We start from the raw sequence: 24,593 nt of genomic DNA, 5'->3' as shown, positions 1-24,593 counted from the left end.
CACACACACACACACACACACACACACACACACACACACACACAGATAGAATTATGCAAATAATGCAATTATACAAATATACTGTCATGAATTAGGGAAAACACCTACATGCACACATATACATATGCATAATATGGTTGGAATGTATGATGTTGTATTATGTGTTTTTATTTCTTAAAAGCCTTAACTAGGGACAAGGTCCGCAAATTAGCTAGGGCTTGAAGTTCTACATACATTGCATCTGTTGCACTTTACTTAAATGTAACAATGCCGACAGGTATTGTCCCGGTCAAATAAATGAATACATAAATAAAATGGCGACAGGGATGGAAAGGTCGGTCTGTCAGTCAGTCCACTTTTTTGGTGTGGACTGACATATCTCTACAACTACTGGATGGATTATTATAACATTTTCTACAGATATTCATGATCCTCAGAGGGTTAATCCTAATGACTCTGGTAATCCACTGACCTTTCCGATATTGCCACCATGAGGCTGTGTGTTCTGTGGTTTTGACTGGATGGATTGCCATTCAATTTGGTGCAAATGCTCATGTCACTGGGTCAACATTTCAATTCGCCCAATACTTTTATTCATGACCAAATAGCTGGGACTGTAATATCATTCCTACCAGCCTCAGCTATACTTTGTGTTTCGTGCTAACTGGCTAAATGTTAGCATGCTAAAATACTAAGCTAAATGGGTGATCATGGTAAACATTGTACCTGCTTAACATCAGCCTATTAGCATTGTCACACAGCTCAAAGCATCACTGTGTCACCAGATGCGTGTAGACTCATTTTCGTCTTAATAGTTAATAGTGTTATTATTATCATATTTGAGAAGAAAAAAAGTATGTTGTGAGAGTGATAATCATACCTTGGCATAGTCCAACGGTAGCTGGTCCTCTGGACACTTGAAGACACCCTCACTGCAACAAAACAACAGAAGAGCTTTGTTATTATTGGAATCACTCAAAATAAAAGATGACTGCAGACAAAACTGTTTGCAAGCATCTCAACAAGGACGATTTTTAAAATCACTTCCAGCGTAAAAGCAACTTCTTTGACAGTCTGTAAGAGCAGCGCAGCATTGCCTTTTGTTGGATTCTGTCTCTTCATACACTCTTAATATGAGAAGCTCTCTGACTCATCACCCTGTATGACGTAAGAAGACACACTCTCATCCACACACGGCACAATAAAGTCAGATCTTTGAGCTTCTGGCTTCAATAACATTGACTCTTTCATCCGCTCCCCCTCAGAGGAAACGGCCGAAAGATTTTTATTACAGCAGAGGACAAAACTTCAATTTGGAGCCTGTTCGCTTTATTTATAATACATATAGAAATGATGACTTCCCAGCTACTTTTATAGATTATCTCACAGCTTTGAGTGAGTGTTTAATTTTTGCCCTTGCTACACAGTCTAGACAATAATGAGTTAGTTTCAACAGGCTTCTGTTTTCCTGAGAATAAAGCAGTGTAAGCCTCGCCTTCATGCCCAAGGCTTTTCCTCAGGAAAAACAGATGATTTGCTAATTTGCTTGTGTGAGTTTTTTTTGCTCTTTTCCTAATTTTTGTCCTCCAGCAGTTTACCTCAAAGGAAGACTTTATTTCAGGCCCCCACTTGGTTTTTGCGGCGCCACAGCGGAGCCCTCACCGGCCTGTTTTAGGGCCAGATGAACGAGTGCCACGGCTCATTAGGACATCCCTACCCTGATCATCATGAAATATTCACACTTGTAAATAATGGAGGCAGCAGCCACTAGGGGGGAGCTGCTTCACAGAATCTAAGCTTGCAACCACCCAGACACATAAAGGTTACTTAAAGAAACACAGAAAAGGCAATTGGTGGCGGATCTCTTGAGATGTCAGCTGGGTCGCGACTGTCTCGAGCGCTCCTGCTGTTTCTGGAGCAGAAGTGCTCTCACAGTCTTCATTTCCAAGTCTACTATTTTGATCAACTGTTAATTCATTTCAGTATTCATTAGTTCCAGCTTTTCTGATTTGCTGCTCTTTTTATGTGTTACGTGATAGTAACCTAAACACCTTTGGGTTTTAGACATTTAAAGTTGCCACTTTGCGATTGTGGGAACCTGTAAAAGGCATTTTGACACTTTATCGACCAAACGATTCATTGCTTAAATCGGTTGATACGGAAAAAAATCTTTATCTGCAGCCCAAACCTGTTAAATGTTTGTTTTGTTTTTCCACATTAAATATGCTGAGGCTGCAGACAACAGAAATGCACAAAATGTGCTTTTGTTCAAAAGTCAGTAGCCCTGAAGCTTGATCTGACCTCCTGTGCAAAGAGGCCTCTTGTAACCCTGGCCATGCCTAAATTATGTTCAAACTAATTAAGCGACAACAGCGTGCAAACAGTCAGTGTTTGTCTCTTGGTGCTTTTGCTTTAATATGGTTGGCTGCAGTGTCACCTGACCGCAGCTCCCAGAGGCACAGCGACATGTGACAGGACGGGAGTGCACCTCGTCCCGTCTACCCAGCTGACGGGGTGGGGGGGGGGTTAGGCCGGGGGGGGAGGGAGGTTAATGCATGACGAGACTGCAGTAATTCTCCTCCATTAGGGTCACTGTGTCAGCATGAGAGCCGGAGTCCAATTAACAAGCCACAGAGGACTGTAAAAGAGGGTCAATCGATTAGAGGCTAGGAGAGCCCAGTCAGCATCTCACGTGCAGTGTGAAATCATTTACAGTACTCTTCGCCATCACCGCGGAATCATCCGCAACTGTGGAGTTTAGAGAGCACCACAATCACACAGCGAAAAGGAGATGGGAAGCGACAGGCTCTCAGCTCCGGACAGGGGACAGCCAGAGGCCCCGTCCAGCCCGGGCCCCGTATCTGACACACAGAGAGGCAGACAGGCGAAAAGAGCCAAGTCACAGACTGTCAGGATAATTCCTCCCATGGTCGCAGAGAAGCTCCCGCAGCCACACATTCATGTGTTCGGGCCCCACTGCTGATAATGCCGCTCGACTCTCTTGGCCGCTCGTGAGTCGAACTCTCTGCCGCTTTGTGACAGCACATTAGCAGTGAAAGGTTGGGCCGATGTGTAACGCAGCTCTAGTTCCATTACATCCGTCTTCTCTGACTACTGAGGGCTTTGTAGAAGAGACTAGAAAGCAGCATGACCAAAAAACTGAATATCACAAATAGGGCTTCGCAATGATTAAAATAAATACTCAAAAAAGCTGCATGAGTCCAATGAATGCTTAGCGTTTTTAGCCATACCAGTGGCTTTATATCAGCCAATGTTTGCCTTACCCAAGATGGTGAACATGGTAAACAGAAGCTTAACATCAGCAAGTTAGCATTTAGCATATAGTACACCATCACAGGGCTGTTAGCGTGCTGTAGACACTTAGTCTTTCCCTCGTCAGTTGCTTGATGAAACGTTGTGTAGCTTATCAGAATTGTTTATAATTTGTTTCGCTGTAGATCAGCCAATAGATTGGAGTAGAAAAAAGATGAGTCAGTCAATCACAAATGTGACGCAGAGCCAACTTCGATTGAATCGTTCGAGAATCAATTAGTTGATTAAAACATTAGCTGAACAACGGAAAACAATGTTGATAATTAATTAATTCACTCTATAGGTTATTCATTAGGTAAACAATGCCAAAAATGATGACCCCAGCTTCTCAAATGTGACAATTTGCTCTTTTATGTGGTTCAAATATTTTGGGGTTTTGGGCCGTTGGTCAGAGAAAACAAGAAATCTGAAGATGTCACCACGGGCCCTAGATTATTCGTAGAAATAGCAGAGAGCTTTATCGGTAGGCATAATCGTTTGCAGCCCTAATGCAGTCATTAAAGGATGAATATAACTGTCACACAAAGCCCAGAGGGGAAACTCCTCTGTGTACATCCTTGCAAGTGGGAACTTGCACCTCACAAACAGCCAGCCTCTTTTAAATCAAGTCTCCCACAAGTGTTTGTCTCTGACCACAGTTCACACCCTCGCCAGTGAAAATCCAGGGTGAGAGGCCGATAAACAAGTGTTTCAGCGTCATGTTGGGATGTCACAGGGGAGCAGCTTAAGACCGGACAGCAGACAGTATAATACAATCACCTCATTAAAATTTCATCGCCTCCCTCTGTCTGCGAGAGCAGCAGAGGCTCTACAGCTGCTCTGCTGCGGAGACGACCGTGTTTAAATCACCTCAAATTCACCGTCAGACAATGGCACACGCATTATCACTTTGTGTTAGTGTTCACCCCCTCTGCAGGTGAAATGCACCCACTAGTCAAACCCATCAGTGCCTTGGACCCTAAATCCTTCTCCCCTCTTTCTTGCCCCCGCTGAAATCTTCTTTTCAGGCGCAGATTAAACAGCCATCCATTCATCCAGGCGACACCACGAGGACAGCCGTCACAACATGCTTCGTCACTCTGCGCATGGCTCCTGACAGGCAGACGGTGAGAAGTACAAATCCCTCAGGTTTAATCTCACCGGTGCAGAGCGGAGGGTTTATTTTTCAAGCGACAGCGACCAGTCTGCAGGCCACACGCAGAGAGAGCATCGTTGGTGACAGTAACCTTGAAAACTGTTCTATATTAACTAACAGAGAGACTCCTAATCAAACCTTGCTCTGTTTGCCATTGTAGAGGGCAGGGCTGTCGAGACACGCTAAACAAACTAAATCAAAAGCATGAGGCCTTTGGAGGGGACGAGTCCGTGGCACATTAACACTCTAAACAGACCTCTGTCACATGAGGTATTTTCTCAGATAGCATCGAGGACCCTCGACTGAACTGCCCGCTTATCTCCTGCTGGAGCTCACCACCAGCTTTTATGTTCATCCCCCGTGCTAAACCCTTTTTGTCTTTTCAAGTTACACCATGGATTAACATTAATATAGACAAACAAAACCTTAAATTCCACCAGAGCCCTCTGTTTGGGCTCTCGATCTCACAGCGGAAACTAGACTCCCCGATTCTCCTCTCAGGAAGTTAAAGAGAAAACAGGAATCTAGTTTTATCTCAGATAGAGTTCCTATAATCCCCCTAAATCCATCTGGTTTTCAGTTCGTGTGTTTAAGACTGTGTACAGTCATGACTTCTTTCTTCTGAGCCTCTGAATTTGAACAATAATGAGTTCCGATGATATAGAGACATTACAGAGTGACTGATATTCTGCCATGTATCATCTTGGAGTTTTGGAAAGCGGATTTCTTTTTCTGAGAATGTTTCAAAGTGAAATGTATCAAAAAATGGTTGCTTCCAGCTTCTTAAGTGCTTTCCATTGGCTTACATTATAGTAAATGTAATATTTATGGGTTTTGGACTGTTGCCTGGAAAATTTGGAAAAAAATATTTGCAAATCTATTAGCAATCCCGGGATTTCTTTCTCAATCATTAGTTGCAGCCCTATGTTTGACTCTACCTGACAAACAAATTCATCAACAACTGCAAGATTAGTGAGGTTTATAGGTGCTGCTCGGCTGATCAACTTTCCTTTGGATGGAGCCAGGCTAGCTGTTTCCCTCCGTTTCCAGCCTTTATGGTAAGCTAAGCTAAGCCCCTGCTGGCTGCAGCTTCATATTTACTGTACACCAATTCCACACTATACTATCCTCTGCCATAATACTCATAGTATACTGAAAGTAGACTAATTCAACTGGCATATAGTCAGAGTCAGCAGTTTTGTACTGACGTAAAATGATGTATGATGTGTGACTTTGGACGGCTACTGCTACTTTAATTAAGGAAACTTCACGAAGGGAAAGCAAAATGTTTTTCCACAGATTTAATAGATTATTTTGATGTTTTCCCAGCTGTCTCTGGAGCTGTCTCACCACAACCCACAATTTGTTGTAATTTCTTCCAAATGAAAATTGGGGATCTGTCTGTGAGTTTCTGTTGCTCAGGCAATTTGGAACAATAGTGAATATTCAGTGAAGGACATTTTGTCAGTCGCACAGTATGTGTGGGCCGACTGACAATCCATCCTTGGAACAACTTGATCTCACTACCTGGACTTTAAAGCTGCAGAGGTTGTTCTGCTTGCAGAAGCTCTTCCTCTCATCCTCTTGCTGGATTAACTTGAGCAGTCTGTGCTGACTAAAGTGGCCCCTAAACGAGGTCGAGTGACGGGGGCTGAGGCCGGGTGGCGTTTCCACTGGTGGAACCTGATACAATGCGAGCGCAGAGCTCCCTTCACCCACGCCTGATTTGGCTCTTGTTTGTCTGAAATGGGAGGAGAAGCGCCTACTTTCACAGAGTGTGATGACACACCCGCCCACAGGTGGATCGAATGCTCCTTCTCAGGCTTTCTGTGTGGGACATCCACAGACAGTGGTGCTGTGACAGCTTCTTGTGTGGGATTTAATACCCACAGGATAAGCTGTCCATACCTGTGGTTTGCTAGAGATTATATTGTGTATAAACCCTCCGAAGTTTGTGGAGACATTCTCCTCCACCACGTCTAATAGGAAGGCAGCGCTGCATAACACAAAGCTCAGACATGTCGTCCAAATATCAAATGTTAAAATCATCAAAATGTTTGATAACTGTGGGTAACTAATTCATGCTTATGCTGCAGAAAAAACAACTATTATTAACACATTTTTGGAGAGGAGCTGAAATGACGTCAATTAGTCAAACTATGTTGATTATCGATTAATCATTTAAGAAGTAAAAAAAATCCTAACATTCTCTTGCTTAAGCTCCTTAAATGTTAAATATTGCGGTTTTAAGTCAGTCATTTTTTTTTTTTTTTTGGGTGGTTGGACTCTTGGTTTGACCAAACAAGACAACTGATGACGTAATTTTGGCTCTAGGAAAAGCATTTTTCACAACAGTTTTCTAATGTTACATCGGCCTTACGATTAATCAATTGATGTTGAAGCCAATCAGCAGATTAATCGTTAATGAAAATAATCGTTAGAAAGATACATAATTAAAGCTGCGTCTGTTTTTGACTGTTAGTCAGACAAAACAAAGCAACAGAGATACAAGCATCTAGCATGATAAGAGACTTCTTTTTCAGCACCCAGCAAAGCTTTTCAGCCAAACAGTGAATACTTACTGTAAATCCTCTAAGTCCTTTATGTTTTACGGGACTGGTATAACCTGCTGTCCTCCAGCAATTTTATTCATGTTTATAGAGGTCATCTGTGTGCTTAATCTTTTTCCAATCTGCTTTGTCCTTACTTTGTAAAGTACAAATGTCGTCATTAATTACTGAGCATATTTCACCAAACACAGATTCGGATGAATATTAGTCCAGTGTGATTGAATATTTCACCAGCGTCTAATAGAGCTATCCGTTTGGCAATGGAGCCGTCAGATAGTCAGTAAATTTGAGTGAAACACAAGGCTGTAATCATCTTATGAATTCTGCAAAAAGCACAGAAGAACAGGGATACATTATTAAATGAACTGTCTTGTGTAAACACAATATTTTTATTCCTTTAAAAACATTTTTACAGTAAGATTTCTGATGGATTTGAGGGAACATGTTTGTTGAGTTTAGTAGAAGCCTGTCCAGACTATGACACCTGTAAAATCCCATTCAACTTCCTCTGCTGGTCACTAACAGCCACTGGCAGCTGTTTCATATGAAGTAACAATGGCTGACAGTCTGCAGGTCATGGTCATCAACAAGACAGAAATAAATTACATCTGACTCTGTGTTAGACAACCCTAAAAAGACAGGCGGAAAATCTAACCGCTTCCAATGGTGATTACACCTATTCAAATAAATCAAGCAGTGCTACACTTTAAAGTGCAGTTAGAAATCTCTATTTTATGCTACCTTATCCAGACTTATACTATTTTTTTAGTGTGTTGCTTTGCCAAAGCAGGAAAAAAAATGATGCAAGTGGGAGAAAGGCACTACTACTAGTGTATATGTGTGTGTGTGTGTGTGTGTGTGTGTGTGTGTGTGTGTGTGTGGATGTCTGGCCTCTTTCCCTGGCTTCATCTCCAGCACCTCATGTAACACACTCACTGGGACCAAATGTGGACCAAGTAGGAAAAAACATTAAAAAGGATGGTTTTATTATGAGCTACACTTACACTAACTACAATGTTGATGCTTTTGTTTCCTCTCTTTTGCATAATATCACTATGCAGAGATAATTCTACAAACAGTAGATCCTGACGGTTCGGACACCTGGGGCCATGCTAGCTCATGCCGTCATCGCTTATGTAATGATATTCATTTCTCCTTGCAGTTCACCTCACCGTGCTGACATTTGTGAGCACAAGCCATCTGTGAGCAAGTTCACACAGCTGTAGAGCGTCCAAAGGTTAACAAATTCTCAGTTTGTTTTTCTGAAATGTCAAATTTGCAGTGGCACCGGCAGCAGATGAAGAGTACTCTTAAAGCATACTGTGCTGTTTAAGGACTCATTTTGTAATAGTATTTATTATTATTTACATTTCAACCCGACAGCAACATTGTTGGGCTTGTCCATGTTTTTACCCCAAATGGCAAGAGACTGTTGAAGAGACACCTCCTTTTTGCCTGTTTACATTTCTGCCATTGTTTACATTTAGTTTTTGTACCTAATTGATAATCTTTATTGTCTATATTTTGTATATTTGCAGGCCTACTTTGTACTGCAACTGCTGCACAACAATTTCCCTTCAGGATCAATTCTATCTAATTTTATATCTTATTTTAATCCTGCTACCACAGAATGAATTAGCCATTGATTATAAGGTTACCACACACATAAGCGCTTGGTAGAGCATAATGATCATTGGTTTAATACAGTATGTTCAGACCTACATTTCCTGGACGGAAATATTTTGCTTGTGTGATTACAAAAAGTAGCTCCGAGAAGCTGGAGAGGCAAAATCAAAATCATCGGCTTGAATGTGTGAGCATTGAATACGATGACTCATCGAACTGCCAGAGGTGCAGTTTAGAAAACACCATGCCATGAAAGCAAAGCGTAAAGGAAGGAGCCACCTGCCATAGGACAAGCTGGCTACAAAGACAGAGCGAGAGGAAGGAAGGAGGGATGGATGAATGGATGGAGGGAGGGTCAAAGGGAGGAGGAGCAGCCATCTGCAGGCTGAGCGCAAGCCTGCGAGATGCCTTAATCCATCCTTAAGTGTGTGAGGAGGGGAGACAGCGCTTAGAAGTATTTATAATCCCCTCGCACTGTCTCCTTCCATCAGTGTGATCGGGCTTTGACATGAAGTCTTTATCAGAGGGGATGGTTATAGCATGAAATGCTAATCCAGCTCTTCTTAGTTTGTTTCTGTTGACTTTATGAATTTATAGCAACCTAAGTTCTGTAGGACTTCCTCTTAACTCGCACCTACGATATTATGAATTAGGAGGTGTAGCTTGACATTTTGCGGAATCAATTATTTGCTGTTTTGCAGGGAGTTAGATGAGGTGATTGATCACTCTTAAGTGTGTACGCTTAGCTTACTTTAGCAAAAGACTGGAAACAGGCAGAAACAGCTAGCCTGGCTTTATATGAAGGTTTTTATACAGATGAAACAAACAATATCATTTATTAATTAGTGAGATTTGGAAGTACTAGAGGAGGAGCTTTAATTAAAGCAAGGCTAGCTGTTACCCCCTGATTCAAATCTGTGTGCTAAACTACGCTAGCAGTAGCTTGGCAGAAAAGAAAATAAGTAAATTTATTGAAATGTGGAGCAATTACTTTACCACGCTGTCAAAAGAACTGCTTGACATAATACATGGATTTCAGTCTCAGTTATGCCGTTTCATTGGCAGGCAATCAAATAAATAAAACCGCAAATGTGATAGAATGTTGAAGGATCTTTTGTTTTCCTTGGTTGATTTCATCCCCTATATTAAACGCTGAATGCAGGAGGTACAGGAAAATCAATCCACTTTCATTAACTGCTGCTGATCTGGGTGCAGAATGGTGGCGGTGTGGGGGGGGGGGGGGGGGGGGGGGGGGGGGGGGGGGGTGGTTGAGGGAGAAGTCTGTACCATCAATTGTATCGGGAGCTGAGCTCATGCATGCAATGCAGTCACCCTCACCCACGCTGTAAAAGAAGAAAAAAAAGACCAGAGGCGTACCCACATGCACCAGGGCCTGCACTGCGTACATGAAAGGAAAGGAGGGCTGGAAAGGAGATTTACGTATACGTTTGATCTGGTTGAAGGGCGTTTTGTGGAGGGGCAGAGCGGGTGGAGGATTGCGCCTGGAGATCAATGAAAGTCCTGAGCTTTAACATGTCGCACATGTGGGAAAGACCTACTGGTCTGTGAAAAAGTCCTAAAAGCACTTGCAAGGTTGCAGCACGTGTGAAAAACCCCACTCTCCAACCCACTGTCACACATTAGCGAAAAAGAGTGATCAACTGTTAGTCACCAACTCAGACCAAATGGAAGCAGTTACATGCTATAAATTACTCTAGACACGTGTGAATTTTAGCTGTTTTAATTTTAGCTCAGCTTCAGAGGACAGATTTCTGCTTAAAAGGGCGATCTGCTGCGATGGCGGCTGGCTTCGAGGAGCTGCGACGCTGCCTAGCTAATCCTGTGGAATGCCTGCACTGGACGGAGGGGCTCTGAGACTGCCAAGGCATTGCCTGGCCTATTAAAAAGGGAGAGTTTCCTGCCAACTGTATGCATATGGCGCTGGAGAAACAGCACTAGTCACAGTCGCCTAATTTTTCCTTCAAAAATTACATTAATGATTTAGCTATTGGCGTCAGAATCATCGAGAAGCGCAGCATTAAATCGCTGCACTAATACAGATTAACTGTGGAAGCGGCAGTGCGCTACGGGCCATAAGCTGAAAATGCATTTTCAATCAGAAGCCTCTGTGAATGCTTCAGTAATAGCCTTAAAGGTGTCATTCAGAAAACAGAAACTCGCCAATGTGCAGGTGTTCAGTTTGGGGTAGTTTCTTAATTTGTTTATTAAAACTTAAAGACACAGCTGGACAATTTTGGAAACCTGCTTACCCGCTTTCTTGCAGAGAGCTACAGCTTAATTAGCTTAGCATAAACACTGGGATAAAGGGGGAAACAGCTAGCCTAAACGTACCAAAGGTAACAAAATCACCACTTTATATCTTGTTTGTTTAATGCATACAACAACCTGTTTCCAGTCTTAATGCTAACTGGCTACTAGCTGTAATGTTATGGCTTTATATTTAGATGACAGATGTGGAGGCCGTATTGATCTTATCTAACTTTCGGCAAGAAAGTGTTTCAGGAGGCTTTTTTTTTTTTTTTTGCTTGAGCTAATGTGTTGTTGATTGCCAGAATATACAGTATGACAGATGGTTGATAGTGAAGAGGTTAATGCCCTGTAAACAGAGGGATAAACTATTCAGTATCATAAACTATTTCACTTTAATCACACTTTCTCTGATTAGTTAGGATAGTAGCAGATAAATATGTCCTGACCTGGATTTAAATACCAGGAAAGATTTTGTTCAAGCATCCAGAGTGGAGGTGCAATTCTGAAATCTCCATCAGTCAAGACAGGATTGAGCTTTAATGGAGTCTTTCTACTTCCTCCCTTACTGTAATAAAGATAAAGAAAAAATTAATCCTGACACAAAATCCCACAAGGCGTTTCTGTTAAAAAGCCATTTAAATTAAAAAAGGATTTAACATCCAAAGGTTTCATGCTCCTTTAACCAATTAAGACGCCGTGTGTGAAGTAATCCCATAGTGGGATAAATTGCAAGCCCTTTCCTAAATTAAGCAGTGTGGATTTCAGTGTGAATTAACTGCCAAAATGCCTTTTTTTGTCAAGACGGTCTTAACTCCTGTGGAAGAATGAAGAGGAATATGCCAATGGCTTGTTAGCTGGTTCGAACGGCTCATTATTCCTGCGTAACGACCTCCTGGTGCTCTCTGTGGGGGTATGTTTTACGAGTTTCAAAACCACCAAGATCTGTTTCACGCAGCCCAGAGGCCAAGAGGGACAGTTTCTCTTTAAAGAGAACTTACCCTGCTGTTGGCCACCAGAGGAAAGGCATCAATCAGAGGCCACTTTGAGGTACATTTTCACGATTTAGCAGCACCTTTTAGACACATGAGCTCATGGCACCAGAGGAGGAAAAGGACGAGTTTTGCATGTATTTACCATGAATCAAGTTTATAGCAATTGGTAAGAACTTCACCTCATTCGTTTATGGAGTCTGCACTCAATGCCAAAACCCCCACAGCAGACAAAGACGACAGTTGTTTTCATTGCATGCTGATCTGCTGCATGCCTCTGGGGAAAGAGCCTCAGAGAGGCACTTCTCTCATCGCCCTTCAATTAAAACTATTCTTTTATTGCACAGTGATTGTCACTTCTTTGAAAATATGTGGAGCACAAGTCAGTTGTAAACATGCTGAAAGGGAAAACAACACAATATCTGCAACCAAATTTCATCAAAACAGACCACGATAACTTATATCAGCTCCAGGAAGGCAGATTTTCTCTCCTCATTTCTGCATGGCCTTTCTGCCACCAACAGCAGCAGCAGGTGGGCAGTGCAGATAATCCCTTCAACCAGTAACATCTTAGGGACAACAGATCTTTTAATTAACCTGCACCCGTTCACCCCGTGCACCGGAAAAGGAAATGTAACTCAATCTGCAATCGTGCCTACTTATTATCCTGTTTTTAACGCTACACCTTTTAATTGCTTTACATGATGTGCTGTATCTATGAGTTTGCATCCATCTATTTTACGCTGTTGCATACATTTTCAATTTGCATTTAAAAAAAAACAAAACTGCGTCATGGTGGAAAGTTGGTGCATCGACGAGCACAAAATGCGACAAGGTGCGATGACGACATACACATCATGTCGTACTTGAAGCATGTGACTTAAACGTCCGCTAAAGAGACAAAAAATGTCGACAGACGAAAACATCAAATCTGTGTGCACCTATGCGGAAAAGCATTTTCTTTTGCGAATTCATTTTACTGTTACATGTGACTTTTGTTTGCAACTATCCACCATTGTTTATCTTCAGTGGTTGGATCTTTGAACACAAACTCTATCAAACCTTTTCTGTCCCGTTATTCATAAGTCCTCAAACAAACACACCTCTCGAGCTGACCTGCTTTGCGTGCGTGAGATAGCAGGTGTGGGTAAACCATTATCAGCTTTCCTGTGGGAGTTATTTTAGTCCGATCCCACAAGCGGAAGAAGAAATATGTGCAATGCCCTCTGTGACACATTCATTAGTTAAAGGTGGAGGAGTCCAATCGTACGGAACCCTTATGAGTAAAGGCAGAAAATGTTTTTATGTGTCGACACAATGACTCATTGATAGTTTTAGAAGTTGTGAAACTGATAAGCACATTGGTTTTTGCATCAGTTGAACTTAACCAGGTCACAGTGAACTGAAGACAGAATGGAGATGGGATAATGATTTGGATTTCCCCTTGTCAAATTCTGTGACCTGCCTCACTGTGATCTACCGTTATCACAGCAGAGTGCGGGAAGCACAGCCACGAGTCCGATGTGTCATGAGTCACTCGGGTTCCTCTCAACCTCGTCTTTCTTCCCCGACGCTGCTCACCTTCAAAAACGAGTCAAATTGACGGCTCGCTTCCCTCTCAGATATCCAAAAAGAGAACAGCGTTATATAATGTCAATTTCGACTTTGGACTAATTTGCATTCCCATTGAACTGCTAGCAGAAAAGCTCCTTTTCCTGATTTGGAAACAGCTAATTCAGGCCTCTGAGGTGTGCACATCAGTGGCAGTGACAATTTTAGGTCCTGTGCTTTTGTGTCCATGGTAACTGGGAGGGAAGGTGAGGGCTTTTTAGGGTGTGTGTGTGTGTGTGTGTGTGTCTGTGTGTGAGAGAGAGAGCAGTTTGCAGACAGTGAGAACACACAGACACATGCACTAATTCACAAAAAACAAACAATCACTGCTCCTCGTATCAGCTGTTGTAATCTCAGGCATGCTGTGGAGAGCAGGCCTGCATGTACAGTAGATTAAAGCGATACAGAGAACCACCCCCGGGCTGTACATGCCCTCCTCCGACTGACTGTGAGCCACCTCAGAGCTGCGCCGCCTGCAGTTGTCCACTTCTCTGCTTTGTGGATGCAATGTCTTTGTTCAGCGGGGCGAGGTGCTGACGTCAAATCGCCTCCTTTGTTTCAAAACGCCTCGGCTGCATTGTTCGTCGAGCATGAATTCTTCAACCTGCCCCTGTTGCTGGGAGCAACAATGAGATAAACGAGAAGATTTTTCAATCAGCGCATGAGAGAGCAGAGGGGGAGCAAAGAAGAAAACAAAAAGGGGAATTGGCAACAAATAGAGATGTCACCCATTCCTCGTAAGAATTAATCACAAAGAGGACAATGCAATTTTTTATCTTTTGTCAGTCAAATGTTGTGCATTTTTAACGGCAGCGTGAGCACCACTCAGTTTGTTTCTTTACAGTTATGTTGTGCAAGAAGTATTCTCTGGCTTTCCTATTTCATTGGTGATAGTATATAGATTACTTTGGTTTTGGAGTTTTGGTTGGACAAAAGGAGCCATTTGTTTGTCTCTTTTTTATTTCTTTTGCCATTATTTTGATATTTTATTGACCAAACGATTGACAGATTCATCATGAAAGTCACCAGCGGACGAATTGATCATGAAAACAATAATTAGTTGCCAAGTAAGGTGCCCATTTATCAATCCACCACCACAATCAGCCAATCCTGTGCCATTTCCATGGTCGGGGGGCTGAGAAAGTCTAGAAAACAAGCGCACCCTGAACGAGTTGACTGGTTGATCCATCCGGACATGCACCTGACAGAGCGACTTCCTGTGCGGCCCTTTCATGGGATCAATAGTTGGCTTGTGCAGAGGGAGGAAGAAGTTGGTTCAGAGCATTAACGTGTTGACATATGTGAGAATGAGCTGCGAGACACAACACAAGGGAGTCAGTGTTTTTATAGAGTCATTGAGCTGTTTGGTTAAAGAACCACCACAGTAAACAGTGCAGCTGATGGGAGGAAGGTAGAAGAGTCTTGGCAGGAAGGAAGTGGAAAGGCTGAGGGGCAACTGGGCAATGACCTTAACATTGACGGGGGCCCCTGTGGATAAATGACTATAATTCAGAGTGTGTTCGCTTCAAGTGAAGGGCTTAACTGCTCTGCCGACACCTGTTCCGCTCTACAGAGGAGCCTTTCACTGAGGACAGGTGCCTCGACAGCGAGACGCCCACTTCCCCGCGCTCTCTGCTCCGCTCCCAGCTGCTCTCCTTTCAGACCTCAGACTCAGATTCCTCACATGCTGGCCTGTCAGCTCAGCAACCGCTGCAGCGGTCGCTCGGCAGCCCGATAGTGAGGAGAGCTAATACAAATGAGACCTTCTGCCAGATCACCACAGCAGCTTCTTGCATTATGGGCGATAAAGTGGAAATATTGCAGGATCAGTGTGATGGAATGTGCTGCATTCAAGCACCTTTCTAACTCTATGCTAGATGGGAGGACAAGTAGGTGTAAGCTTCACTTCATAGAATACTAACATGACATTACTTCTGTTACGATCATCAGTTTGACTCAAATTCAAGAGAAATGAACTCATGCAAGTCATTTCCTGATTCCATTCTCTATATACGTGGGAGCGGTAATTGTTGGTAGAGCGAACAATTATTTTGTAATATTTTATTAATTAATCCTCAAATAACAATTAATCATTTGATCTATAAAATGTCAGAAGACATCAAATAAAATAATAAAAGGTGACATCTTCAAATAGCTTTGTCACAGTCCAAAAACCCGCAGATATACAACTATCATATAAGACCGAATCAAAGCAAGCTCACGATTCAGAAGCTGAAACAAGGGAATGTTTTGGTATAATGACTTTAAAAAAATGACTTAAATGGTTAACTGATAATCAAAATAGCTGCCAATTAAGTTTCTGTTGAATCAACTAATCAACTAATGGTGTCTGACTCTTGAACACCCTGTTTTGGAAATTCAGTTATGCCCAAATGTTTGATGCAAATCAGGAAAAACAAAAAGCATCCTGCTGGAATAATTTCTGTGGGAGGTTGAACATGTGTGTGCTGCTGTGTGCATATTCACACAGGCAGCTCTCTAGCTAGTTCAGTGACCTGTGCACAATACAAACAGATTGGGGAAGTGTGTGTGTGTGTGTGTGTGTGTGTGTGTGTGTGTGTGTGTGTGTGTTGGTCAGCACTGAAATGGTTTTGAACTGAAAAATGTGTCTCATGCTTTCAGTTTGTTCTGCAGTTCAACACCACAACTACGAACCTTCTGGAGAGGCTCGAACGTTTTGTGGGAACAGGCGGAGAGAGCATGTGCGTGTTATGATAACCATACCTTTATCTAAGCTGTTTCACATAGCATGCATACCCAGGCAAGTGTCAGCATTGGCCATGCTTCCCCGATCTGGGCCAACTGGCTCCAGTCCAGCAGCAGCAGCAGCGGGGCTGGGTTTGGTGGCTTGGTCCCAGCATGCTCGCTGTGTGAGGGGCAAGGTGCTTCGCTGCATAGCTGGAATGTTTTCTGTCCTTGTTTGGCCCCAAAAGGCTGTGAGATTCATTTAAAGGACCTCTTATAGGGGAGGGCAAGTTGAGGCATGTCTATAACTGGCTCTCATAGGCAGTTGCATTCACGCTGCTGCGGCTCATTTAGTGTTGTTTCCCCCCCAAAAACAGTGGTTTAGGTAATCTTGCTAATAATCTATTTCTTGCCCCGTCAAACTTGTTTTTAGCGATGCAGCCATGTTCCCTGATCTACTAACTTAGTGAATATAGTGTCATTATAAGCAGTAGAAATTAGAGCTAAAGCTACAACAATAATGCCAATGTTTTAGTAAACCTTTCCTTTAAGTAAATCACCTTCGTAATTTGAAATGTGAAGAATAAAGTTGCATCCCGAAGACCCAAAGTTTAAACTAATCACCAAATATAGATGTCTTTTGCTAAATTCCACAAAAGCTACAATATTTCCGATCTATACCCCACAACAACCAAACCACCTGGGGACGATGAGTTCAGCTCTCTTCATGTAATATGAAGTCAAACTAATTGCAGCAATTTGAAGTTGTTCTCCGTGAGTGATTCAGGTGTGTGGATGTTGAGTTACGACTTTAAGACTTTCTGTCAACCACAATTTGCCTTTCCTTCTCGATCACAGGGCGCAGAAAAGACACGATGTGTCGTCACTCGATTTGGACAAACAGTGAGGGGGTCATGCAGAAGTCGAGTAGAGGCTTAAAGTTCTTGAACGCGGCGGAGCATTTAGGACGGATTTTTGTCTGAAGCTGGCTGAAGCGTTTCGCTTGTGATTCAAATAAAAGGAGCCACTTTCAGGGGTCTTTCAAAAGCGATGAATTATGCTTGAACTGGCTGTCTCTAATAAACTCCCTCTCAGCAGACAGATGACCTGAAAGCGACGCACGAAGAGCCGCCCCGTCACAACGAGAGGCTGAAACAACTCAATGAGTAAATCCACCTAAGACGTTTAAATGCCCGTCCATCCTCGGAGAGTCACAAGTGCCTCATTCTCGTTTCTTTACGTTCAAACAGCTGTCACAATACGAGTCTCACAATAACATATTTTCTGGCACTCTGCAGCTGTGTGAAATGGTCATGGCACTTTCTCTCAGCGATGACATCGTCACAGCTGTATCTCTAAAGCCTCTCTGCTTCCTCCCAGGAGACTCGCCGCAAATGACCTTGTCCTGAAACAGGCCAGCTTAAATGTATCTGTGTGGAATTGACAAGAATGGGGCTATTAAGTTAAGGAAGTTTCCTCTGCAAATATCCTTTTGTCCATCAAAGAAGCAATTCTTATTCCGCTGTTAGTTTTCTTTACTACAAACCATGGTGGGAAAGTTTACAGGAGAATCAGAGCTTGGCTCACGTGTCATTTACCATTAAACTGAATTATTGCACGGTCTGTAATAATCTAACTTCTCTGCTGTTAACGCAAAGTGAGAGTTCACTAAATTTAAACCACGTTGTGGGTCAAAAGCTGCAGTTAGAGTTCTTTTTTTTTGGGGGGGGGGGGGGGGCTTTTCTAAACATGGGAAATTGCTGGCCATCCAATGTCAACATCAATTTCCTTAACCCATAAAATACTGTGATTTAGACTCGTTTCCTGGTGTTTGGATTTCATTCTCAGGCTTTCATTTTCAGCTTGAGTGCAGTGCCTCCTTTAATGTGCATCATTGTTCATACCCGAGCTGACACAAAATGTAGCAACTTTTTACATCACAGATTAATCATGTTGGTCATTTTTGAAAGCAAAAACGTAGATCATTCACTGGTTTTAGTCGTTTGTCTGTTTTACATAATTGTAAACCTAATGTCTTTGGATTTTGGGATAAAAAAAATATTATAGATACAATTAATTAATAAAATACAGTAATTGGCAGATAAATCAGCAATGAAAACAACCGCATGGCGGTTAGCTGCAGGTGTGTTTCATAATGCCGATCTCAACCAAACTCCACGAGTCAAAGTCCATATTTTGCTTCAGAAACTCTATTTCAAATTCAGGAAGTAAGCAAAAGCAGGAAGTAAAGATCCATGTTAAACTGGAAAGATCAGTGACTTCTCATCTGATAATTAGTTTCAAAGTCCATGAGTGAGATGACGTGTAAAGTTCAGGAACATTCAGTCGCTGCAATAAGAGCAACGAGTGGGCGTTACAACTTCACAGTAGCTGGTGTTTGTCTCTCGACTTTACAGGTACATCATGGAGGTGTAGGTACACGGAGAGAGTATAAAGTACTGGCTGTTCTTTTCCCATCTATATTTCTTCTCCGGGTGAGTGTCTCCCTCTATGCACTGATGTGTTCACATTTACTGGGCTGTTTCCAGCTCTGTCACCCCAAGTTCATCAGCTGACAGCAGCCTCAGTGCACACCACTGAGAAAGATTCACAGACCCCAAACTGCAGAGCGGAGGCCTGAGGGCTTTCACTCAGCTAAACACATCTCTCTCTCTGTGCAGCTCACTGACCACCGTTGTCGTCAGAGACAGGATGGGACAGCAGAGACCCCCCCTAAACTCTCCGGATCTGGACCCAGGATGCCTGTGCAGCCTGCGGACACCTGCAGGGGACTGTGAATGTCTCTGTGATGGGACTGAAGGACGGGGATGGTAATGAACACACAGTCATTCATCAGCCATCCATGGCGTTGCTCCCATTCAAATACAGATACCCACTGAGACACAAAGCCCCAGCTGCCTCAAGTGGCAGACTTACACACAACATTGGGCACCAATGCAACACACAGCTCCATTTAGCCCTTTAAAAAACGCCCAAAGTGCCTCTCTATACATCCCTCTGCACGGCTGCGTGCACAATGGATAGAAGTGGATTCATCATGTGTTTAAAAGGAGAGAAAAAAACTTTGATGATCACATGTTGACGGAGCCAAATGCCCGGCGTTTGATTTTTATGGTACTGCTTTCTAACAAATCACCCTTTATTAAGAGTTTTAATGGTTAATAAATCACTTTCTAAAGCTTTACAGATCAGTTATTAATCTAAATAACTTTTGTGGTATATAGAGCGTTTCTCCTCCAACAGGACAGCTCTGTAAACTTTGAGGTTATTTACTGTCTTGGCAAGAATTGAGAAGATTGATACCGCTCTCATGTTTGTAGCCAGCAGTTATATTAGCATAGCATAAAAGACTGGAGACAGGGGTGAAAAGATAGCCTTGCTCTCTCTGAAAGTAACATTATCCACCTAAAAGCACTTAATTTAATCTGTACAATATTTTAAATGTAAATAAAACCTCAGCTTGTGGTTTTTATGAGGATTATTCATTTGCCAGAGCAGTGACTTCTGCAAATTGTGTTTTTTAACCACGGGTTTGTGCACAAAATAAACAAGCTAGATCTGACAGCTGTTTCCTCCTGTTTAGTCTTTATGCTAAGCTAAGCTAAGCTAAGCTAACCAGCAGCTGCTGACTGCATATTTACTGTACATACATGAGAGTGGTGTCAATCTCTTCATCTAACACTGACAATGTATTAACATGTGTAACTGCAGACTTTATGGATTGTTGGAACAAGTATTTGTTCATGAATTAACAACATTTATAAATACATTAAATAGACTCCGCAACAACTTTGACAATCGATGAATCGTTTAATCATTTTGCATCACTACTTGATTGCTACTGTAATGTGAACATTTTCTGCTTTTCTCTGTTCATATTAATGTAAATTGAATATCTTTGGTTTTTGGACAAAACTAGACATTTAAAAAGGGGTCATTTTTGTGTTTTCGGGAGATTGTGATTGGCATGTTTACTTTTTTCTGACATTTTATGCACTAAACAGTTCACTGATTTGATTCAATGGAAAATTGCTCAACAGATTTGTTGACAGTGAAAACTAGCGTTATTTGCAGCCCTGATTGACTGATTGATGAAACATTAATAAAGCCATTAGTTAGACCTTATAACCCTTTCATAAGAGGTCCCTGATCATGTATCGATAATTCTTGACACGTTCAAATAAGACATACTGCTTGCTGATGGTAGAAGAGCAAAAGAGTCTGTAGTACTCTTGTTGGTGACTGTGCATCAGGGCATTCAGACTATAAAAGCGTAGGAGAGTGAGTATCACCTCTGTCAATGAGGAGAGAAATAACTGCACTACACACAGATGATGTTTCAAAGTTAAAATGAATCACAGCCAATCCCCCCCCAAAAAAAAACACTCCCCCAGGCATTTGGACAGTGAATAATCGAGTCGTGAAAATGTTTCTCATATTAGCCCACTTTGTAGTTCCTCATGACTCTGGCTAAGTCAGCAGTTGCAGCACTACACGACTGCGTGGAAGGAGAAGCTCCCGAGCCGAACAAACCAATTGCACCCATGGCAAGGCCGTGGCACTGCACTGCATCGTCCCCACAGAGACGCTACTGTCACATCGCATGGCATTACTGTGGCTCAGTGGACCCAGGACCGATGAGCCATGAGGCCTCGCATGTGTGAGGGCTACTTAGCCCCCACACAGTGAAGGGAATTGTGTTACATACCATTAAGTGCTGATTCTCCTTTATTAAAGAGGCAGTGTTGCTAAAACAAAGACTGCCCCGGTCACACTCAATTGTTGAAGCATGTGACTCATAATTGATTGCAGTGAAGCTGCAGGGCTGGGCTGCTTTTTGCCCCATGACTCTCCCTTGGAGCTGGGGCAGCCTCCGGGACTGTGAAGTATTTGAAAGCATTCCTTGAAAGCGGAAACACGGCCCATTGGCATCACATGCTAACATGCCTATGGACACCGACGAGGCACTCACCAGCTATTCTCAGCACTGACCCACAACATGGGAAAGTAAAAACAATTCTTGTGTGTCCTCGAGTGCCTCTCAGGAAAGCTTATTTTGACAACCTTGGAAGTGAAAATACAGGATCTTTTATTTTTAGCATTGAAAAGCAGTATATGAACATTGAATCAATGTGGTTGAAAGCAGATATCAGTGATTATTAATTACAAGCCAACAACTACAAGTCCTCGTGTGGTGAAGCACCCATAAGTGGAGGCTGGTGTATAAACAGATAATGAATGACAATATAATAAAACACAGTTGTAATAATACAAAATATGTCGTCGTAGGAGAAGTTAGAACTGTTGAAATGTACATTAATATACAATAACATCTGCTTAAAACTACATTAAAGTGTGATACAAAGCATTTATTATTTAGCATTTATACTGCTTATGATTGCTAAATGTGGGGAGTTGAAAGTGTTGCAGATGAGGTAACATAAAGGAATGTTTGTTGAGGAAGGATGATGAACACTGAAGAAATGCCGCAGTAGCATTCTCACATGCCTCGTTGCAACAGAGCAGCGAGCTCCGGAGACGGCGACGGAGCTGTCAGGGTGGAAGAGGGCAGAGTCGGCTGGCAAGCCCTGACTGGATGTTACACAGCCTTCCATAATTACAGGAAAAGTATCAACCTAGTTGCACAATGGGCGAAGCATTAGCTAACTACTGTCTGTCAGCCTCAATAAACTTGAACTCTGCTCACTAAAAGATGCGTGCGCTCGACGGCCAAGAGAGCTGAAAGTGGCCACAATCTGGCACACTTTGTTAATTAAAGAGATGACAGAGCAGCTCTGTTTCTGTTCGTCAGAGCTAGTGAAGGTGGAAGACCTGCTGAGATACAATTTACTGTTGATGGAAATGTCTATTTAAGCTTTATTCTACCTGAGAAGTGGACCAGGAACTCTTATTTAAAGTAACATAGTGTCAATCATCAAATCGAGTGGTTAAATGATCTCACCAGTCAAAGGGAGGTTTAAAAACCTTGCAACTGAAAAGTTGATGATTTACAACATTTTATAGTGATGTATTATCCATTAATGAAGCCAAAGTTACAATAGGTCTGCCCGCTCTCAGTCGATTAGTAGACTAATCGGATGTTTTGGTCTTAGCCGACGAAGAATTCTTTAGTTGATAAATCTCTTCTTTTTTTTTTCATGCTGACTGACTTATTTCCAAGAAACCTATGAGCACGTCTGGCAAACACAAGATTTAAAGTGGTGCTTTTGTGTGATTCTTTATGGAGAAACTCAGTTTTACAGTGTGTTGGTCAACTGAGAGTTTCTTTGGTCGAGGACAGCCCTAAGCTACAAGTTATAACTCCTTTATCAATGGTGCCTTATTATCTAAAGTGGTATTTTTTTTTTTTACTTATTGCAGATTTGTGCAGACATTAAAGGTGTACAGATATTCACACAGATATTACACCAGCTGTTAAATCTTCATGCAGGTCAGAGAAGTAACAATCACATCTGCACTATCATCACGACCAAACAGAAGCAAAAGAGTCACAAACAAAAACCTCTCATAAGTCGGGAAACTTTTGCTACATTCAGTCAATCTGTGGGAGTATGGAAAGAGCGTAAACTGGAGGACGGAGACGGAGGCAGGCAAGATGAGGCAGACAAAGCGTCGGGCCACACTTATTGATCAGCAGCGAACACTGCTCCTCCCTTGCTCTCTTTGTTCATCTGAGTTTCTAGTTTCAACAACATGCAATTAGCTGCTGTCTAGTGAGCAAGAGGAGGCTTCCTGACGAGTCTAGGAGCATGACACAGCGGTTCATGTACTCAGAGCATTCATTCAAGTCTCCACCTCTCTCCTGTCAACTAGCAGAATGTTATTCTGACACAAGAAGCATACAAAGTTGATATTTCACGATTAAATTACATATTCCTCTTCCCTGATATATTGTCGGTTACAAATAAGTTGTATTTGGTTGAGAGTTTCTCTCAGGATGCCATCAAGTAAAACTGATATTTGTCAGCACTGGTTACAGTTAAATAATTGTTACTGAAATAAAAAGTGCAGACCAGTCAGATTGAGTTGATTACTCACTAGAAACACAGCACACTAACAAACCACAGCACTTTTAAGAGCTGCAACACTGACTTTAACAATATTAAAATGCTATACTTGAGTATATTTGAGTGCTTTAACTTCTCACTAGAGTTTCTGAAACAACAATAAGCAAACCGCTCTGTTCGTTTCCATCTCTTTATCTTTCCAAACGCATCACTGAAGCCCTGATATGATTCATGCAAAGAAGCTGCTCTTCTAGATGTGAAAACATCAGTATGGTTGCTCTGTGTGTGAATAAAGAATATCCACGTTCATTCACAACATATGAATGAAATGCATCTTACTGAAAACCAAAAACAACTTTCACAATCAAATCTTCAGACCTTCATTGTCCCGAAGCCCAATGCGACGTGTTCAATTGCCTTCATCCGACCAACAGTCCAAAACCCAAAGATATGTTTACAAAAATATAAAAGATAAGAAAGGCGGACAGCATCATCTGTACAGCATAATATTTCAAGGTTTTGTTGAGCTATTTCATGGAACTCCCTCCAATCATCATGTTGTTTTTCATATGATTGTAAACTGAACATCTTTGAGTTTTGGATTGTTGGCCGCCTCTGGGAAACTGTGTTGAATATTTATTTTATTTTCTGACATTTTATTGACAAAAAAAATGTATAGATTAATTATGAAAATAATCGTCAGGATAATGAAAATAAGCATTAGTAACAGCAGCGATAGTCTACTTCTCAAAACAAATCAAGACCCACTTTCCAACAAAATCACATCATCCTCCTGAATCCTCTGAATCTAAGAAGCGCAGTAAATAACTGTGAAGACCTTTGGCTTATAGATAAACGAGATGCAACACACGATTAAGCTTTCTTCAATCTCCAATAAAGGGTTACTTTTAATAGATGTAACATTACATCACATAGTATGAATTATTCACTCTCACTGTCTTAGAGGTTCATGATGTAAGTTCATCATTTGCAGATAAATTGTGGTTGTTGTTATTATTGGTTGCCTTCTAGTTTGTTACTGTTTTTGGACAGTCCCCCTAAAAGTAAAACAAAGACTTTCTTTCTACAAAGTCTTAACACAGACTTCAATGTTGAGCAGATGAAGAGGAGGTGAGGGGCGGGAGGAGGGAGGGTCTATCAGACTGCTGACCTCGGAGCCAAAGGTCCCTCAGTGGCCCCCTGACTGACACCAATGAAGGAATCTATCTAATCCTGGACTAAGGGCAGACTCTCCAACACACACACACACACACACACACACACACACACACACACACACACA

General features: G+C 42.1%; 1 protein-coding gene across 1 annotated transcript in view; it reads right to left on the bottom strand.

The window, feature by feature from the left end:
- The window catches only part of traf4a (tnf receptor-associated factor 4a), a 32,953-nt gene that overhangs the window by 7,118 nt on the left and 1,242 nt on the right, over nucleotides 1-24,593 (bottom strand). Inside the window, exon 2 of the mRNA XM_031873529.1 lies at nucleotides 881-932. Coding sequence (XP_031729389.1) covers nucleotides 881-932 — 52 coding nt within the window. The remainder of the gene's footprint in view (nucleotides 1-880; nucleotides 933-24,593) is intronic.

Source organism: Anarrhichthys ocellatus, unplaced genomic scaffold (assembly GCF_004355925.1).
Source record: "Anarrhichthys ocellatus isolate YVR2014 unplaced genomic scaffold, GSC_Weel_1.0 scaffold72, whole genome shotgun sequence".
Classification (NCBI taxonomy): domain Eukaryota; kingdom Metazoa; phylum Chordata; class Actinopteri; order Perciformes; family Anarhichadidae; genus Anarrhichthys; species Anarrhichthys ocellatus.
Note: the sequence above shows the minus strand (reverse complement) of the source record. Positions and strands in the feature narration are given on the sequence as shown.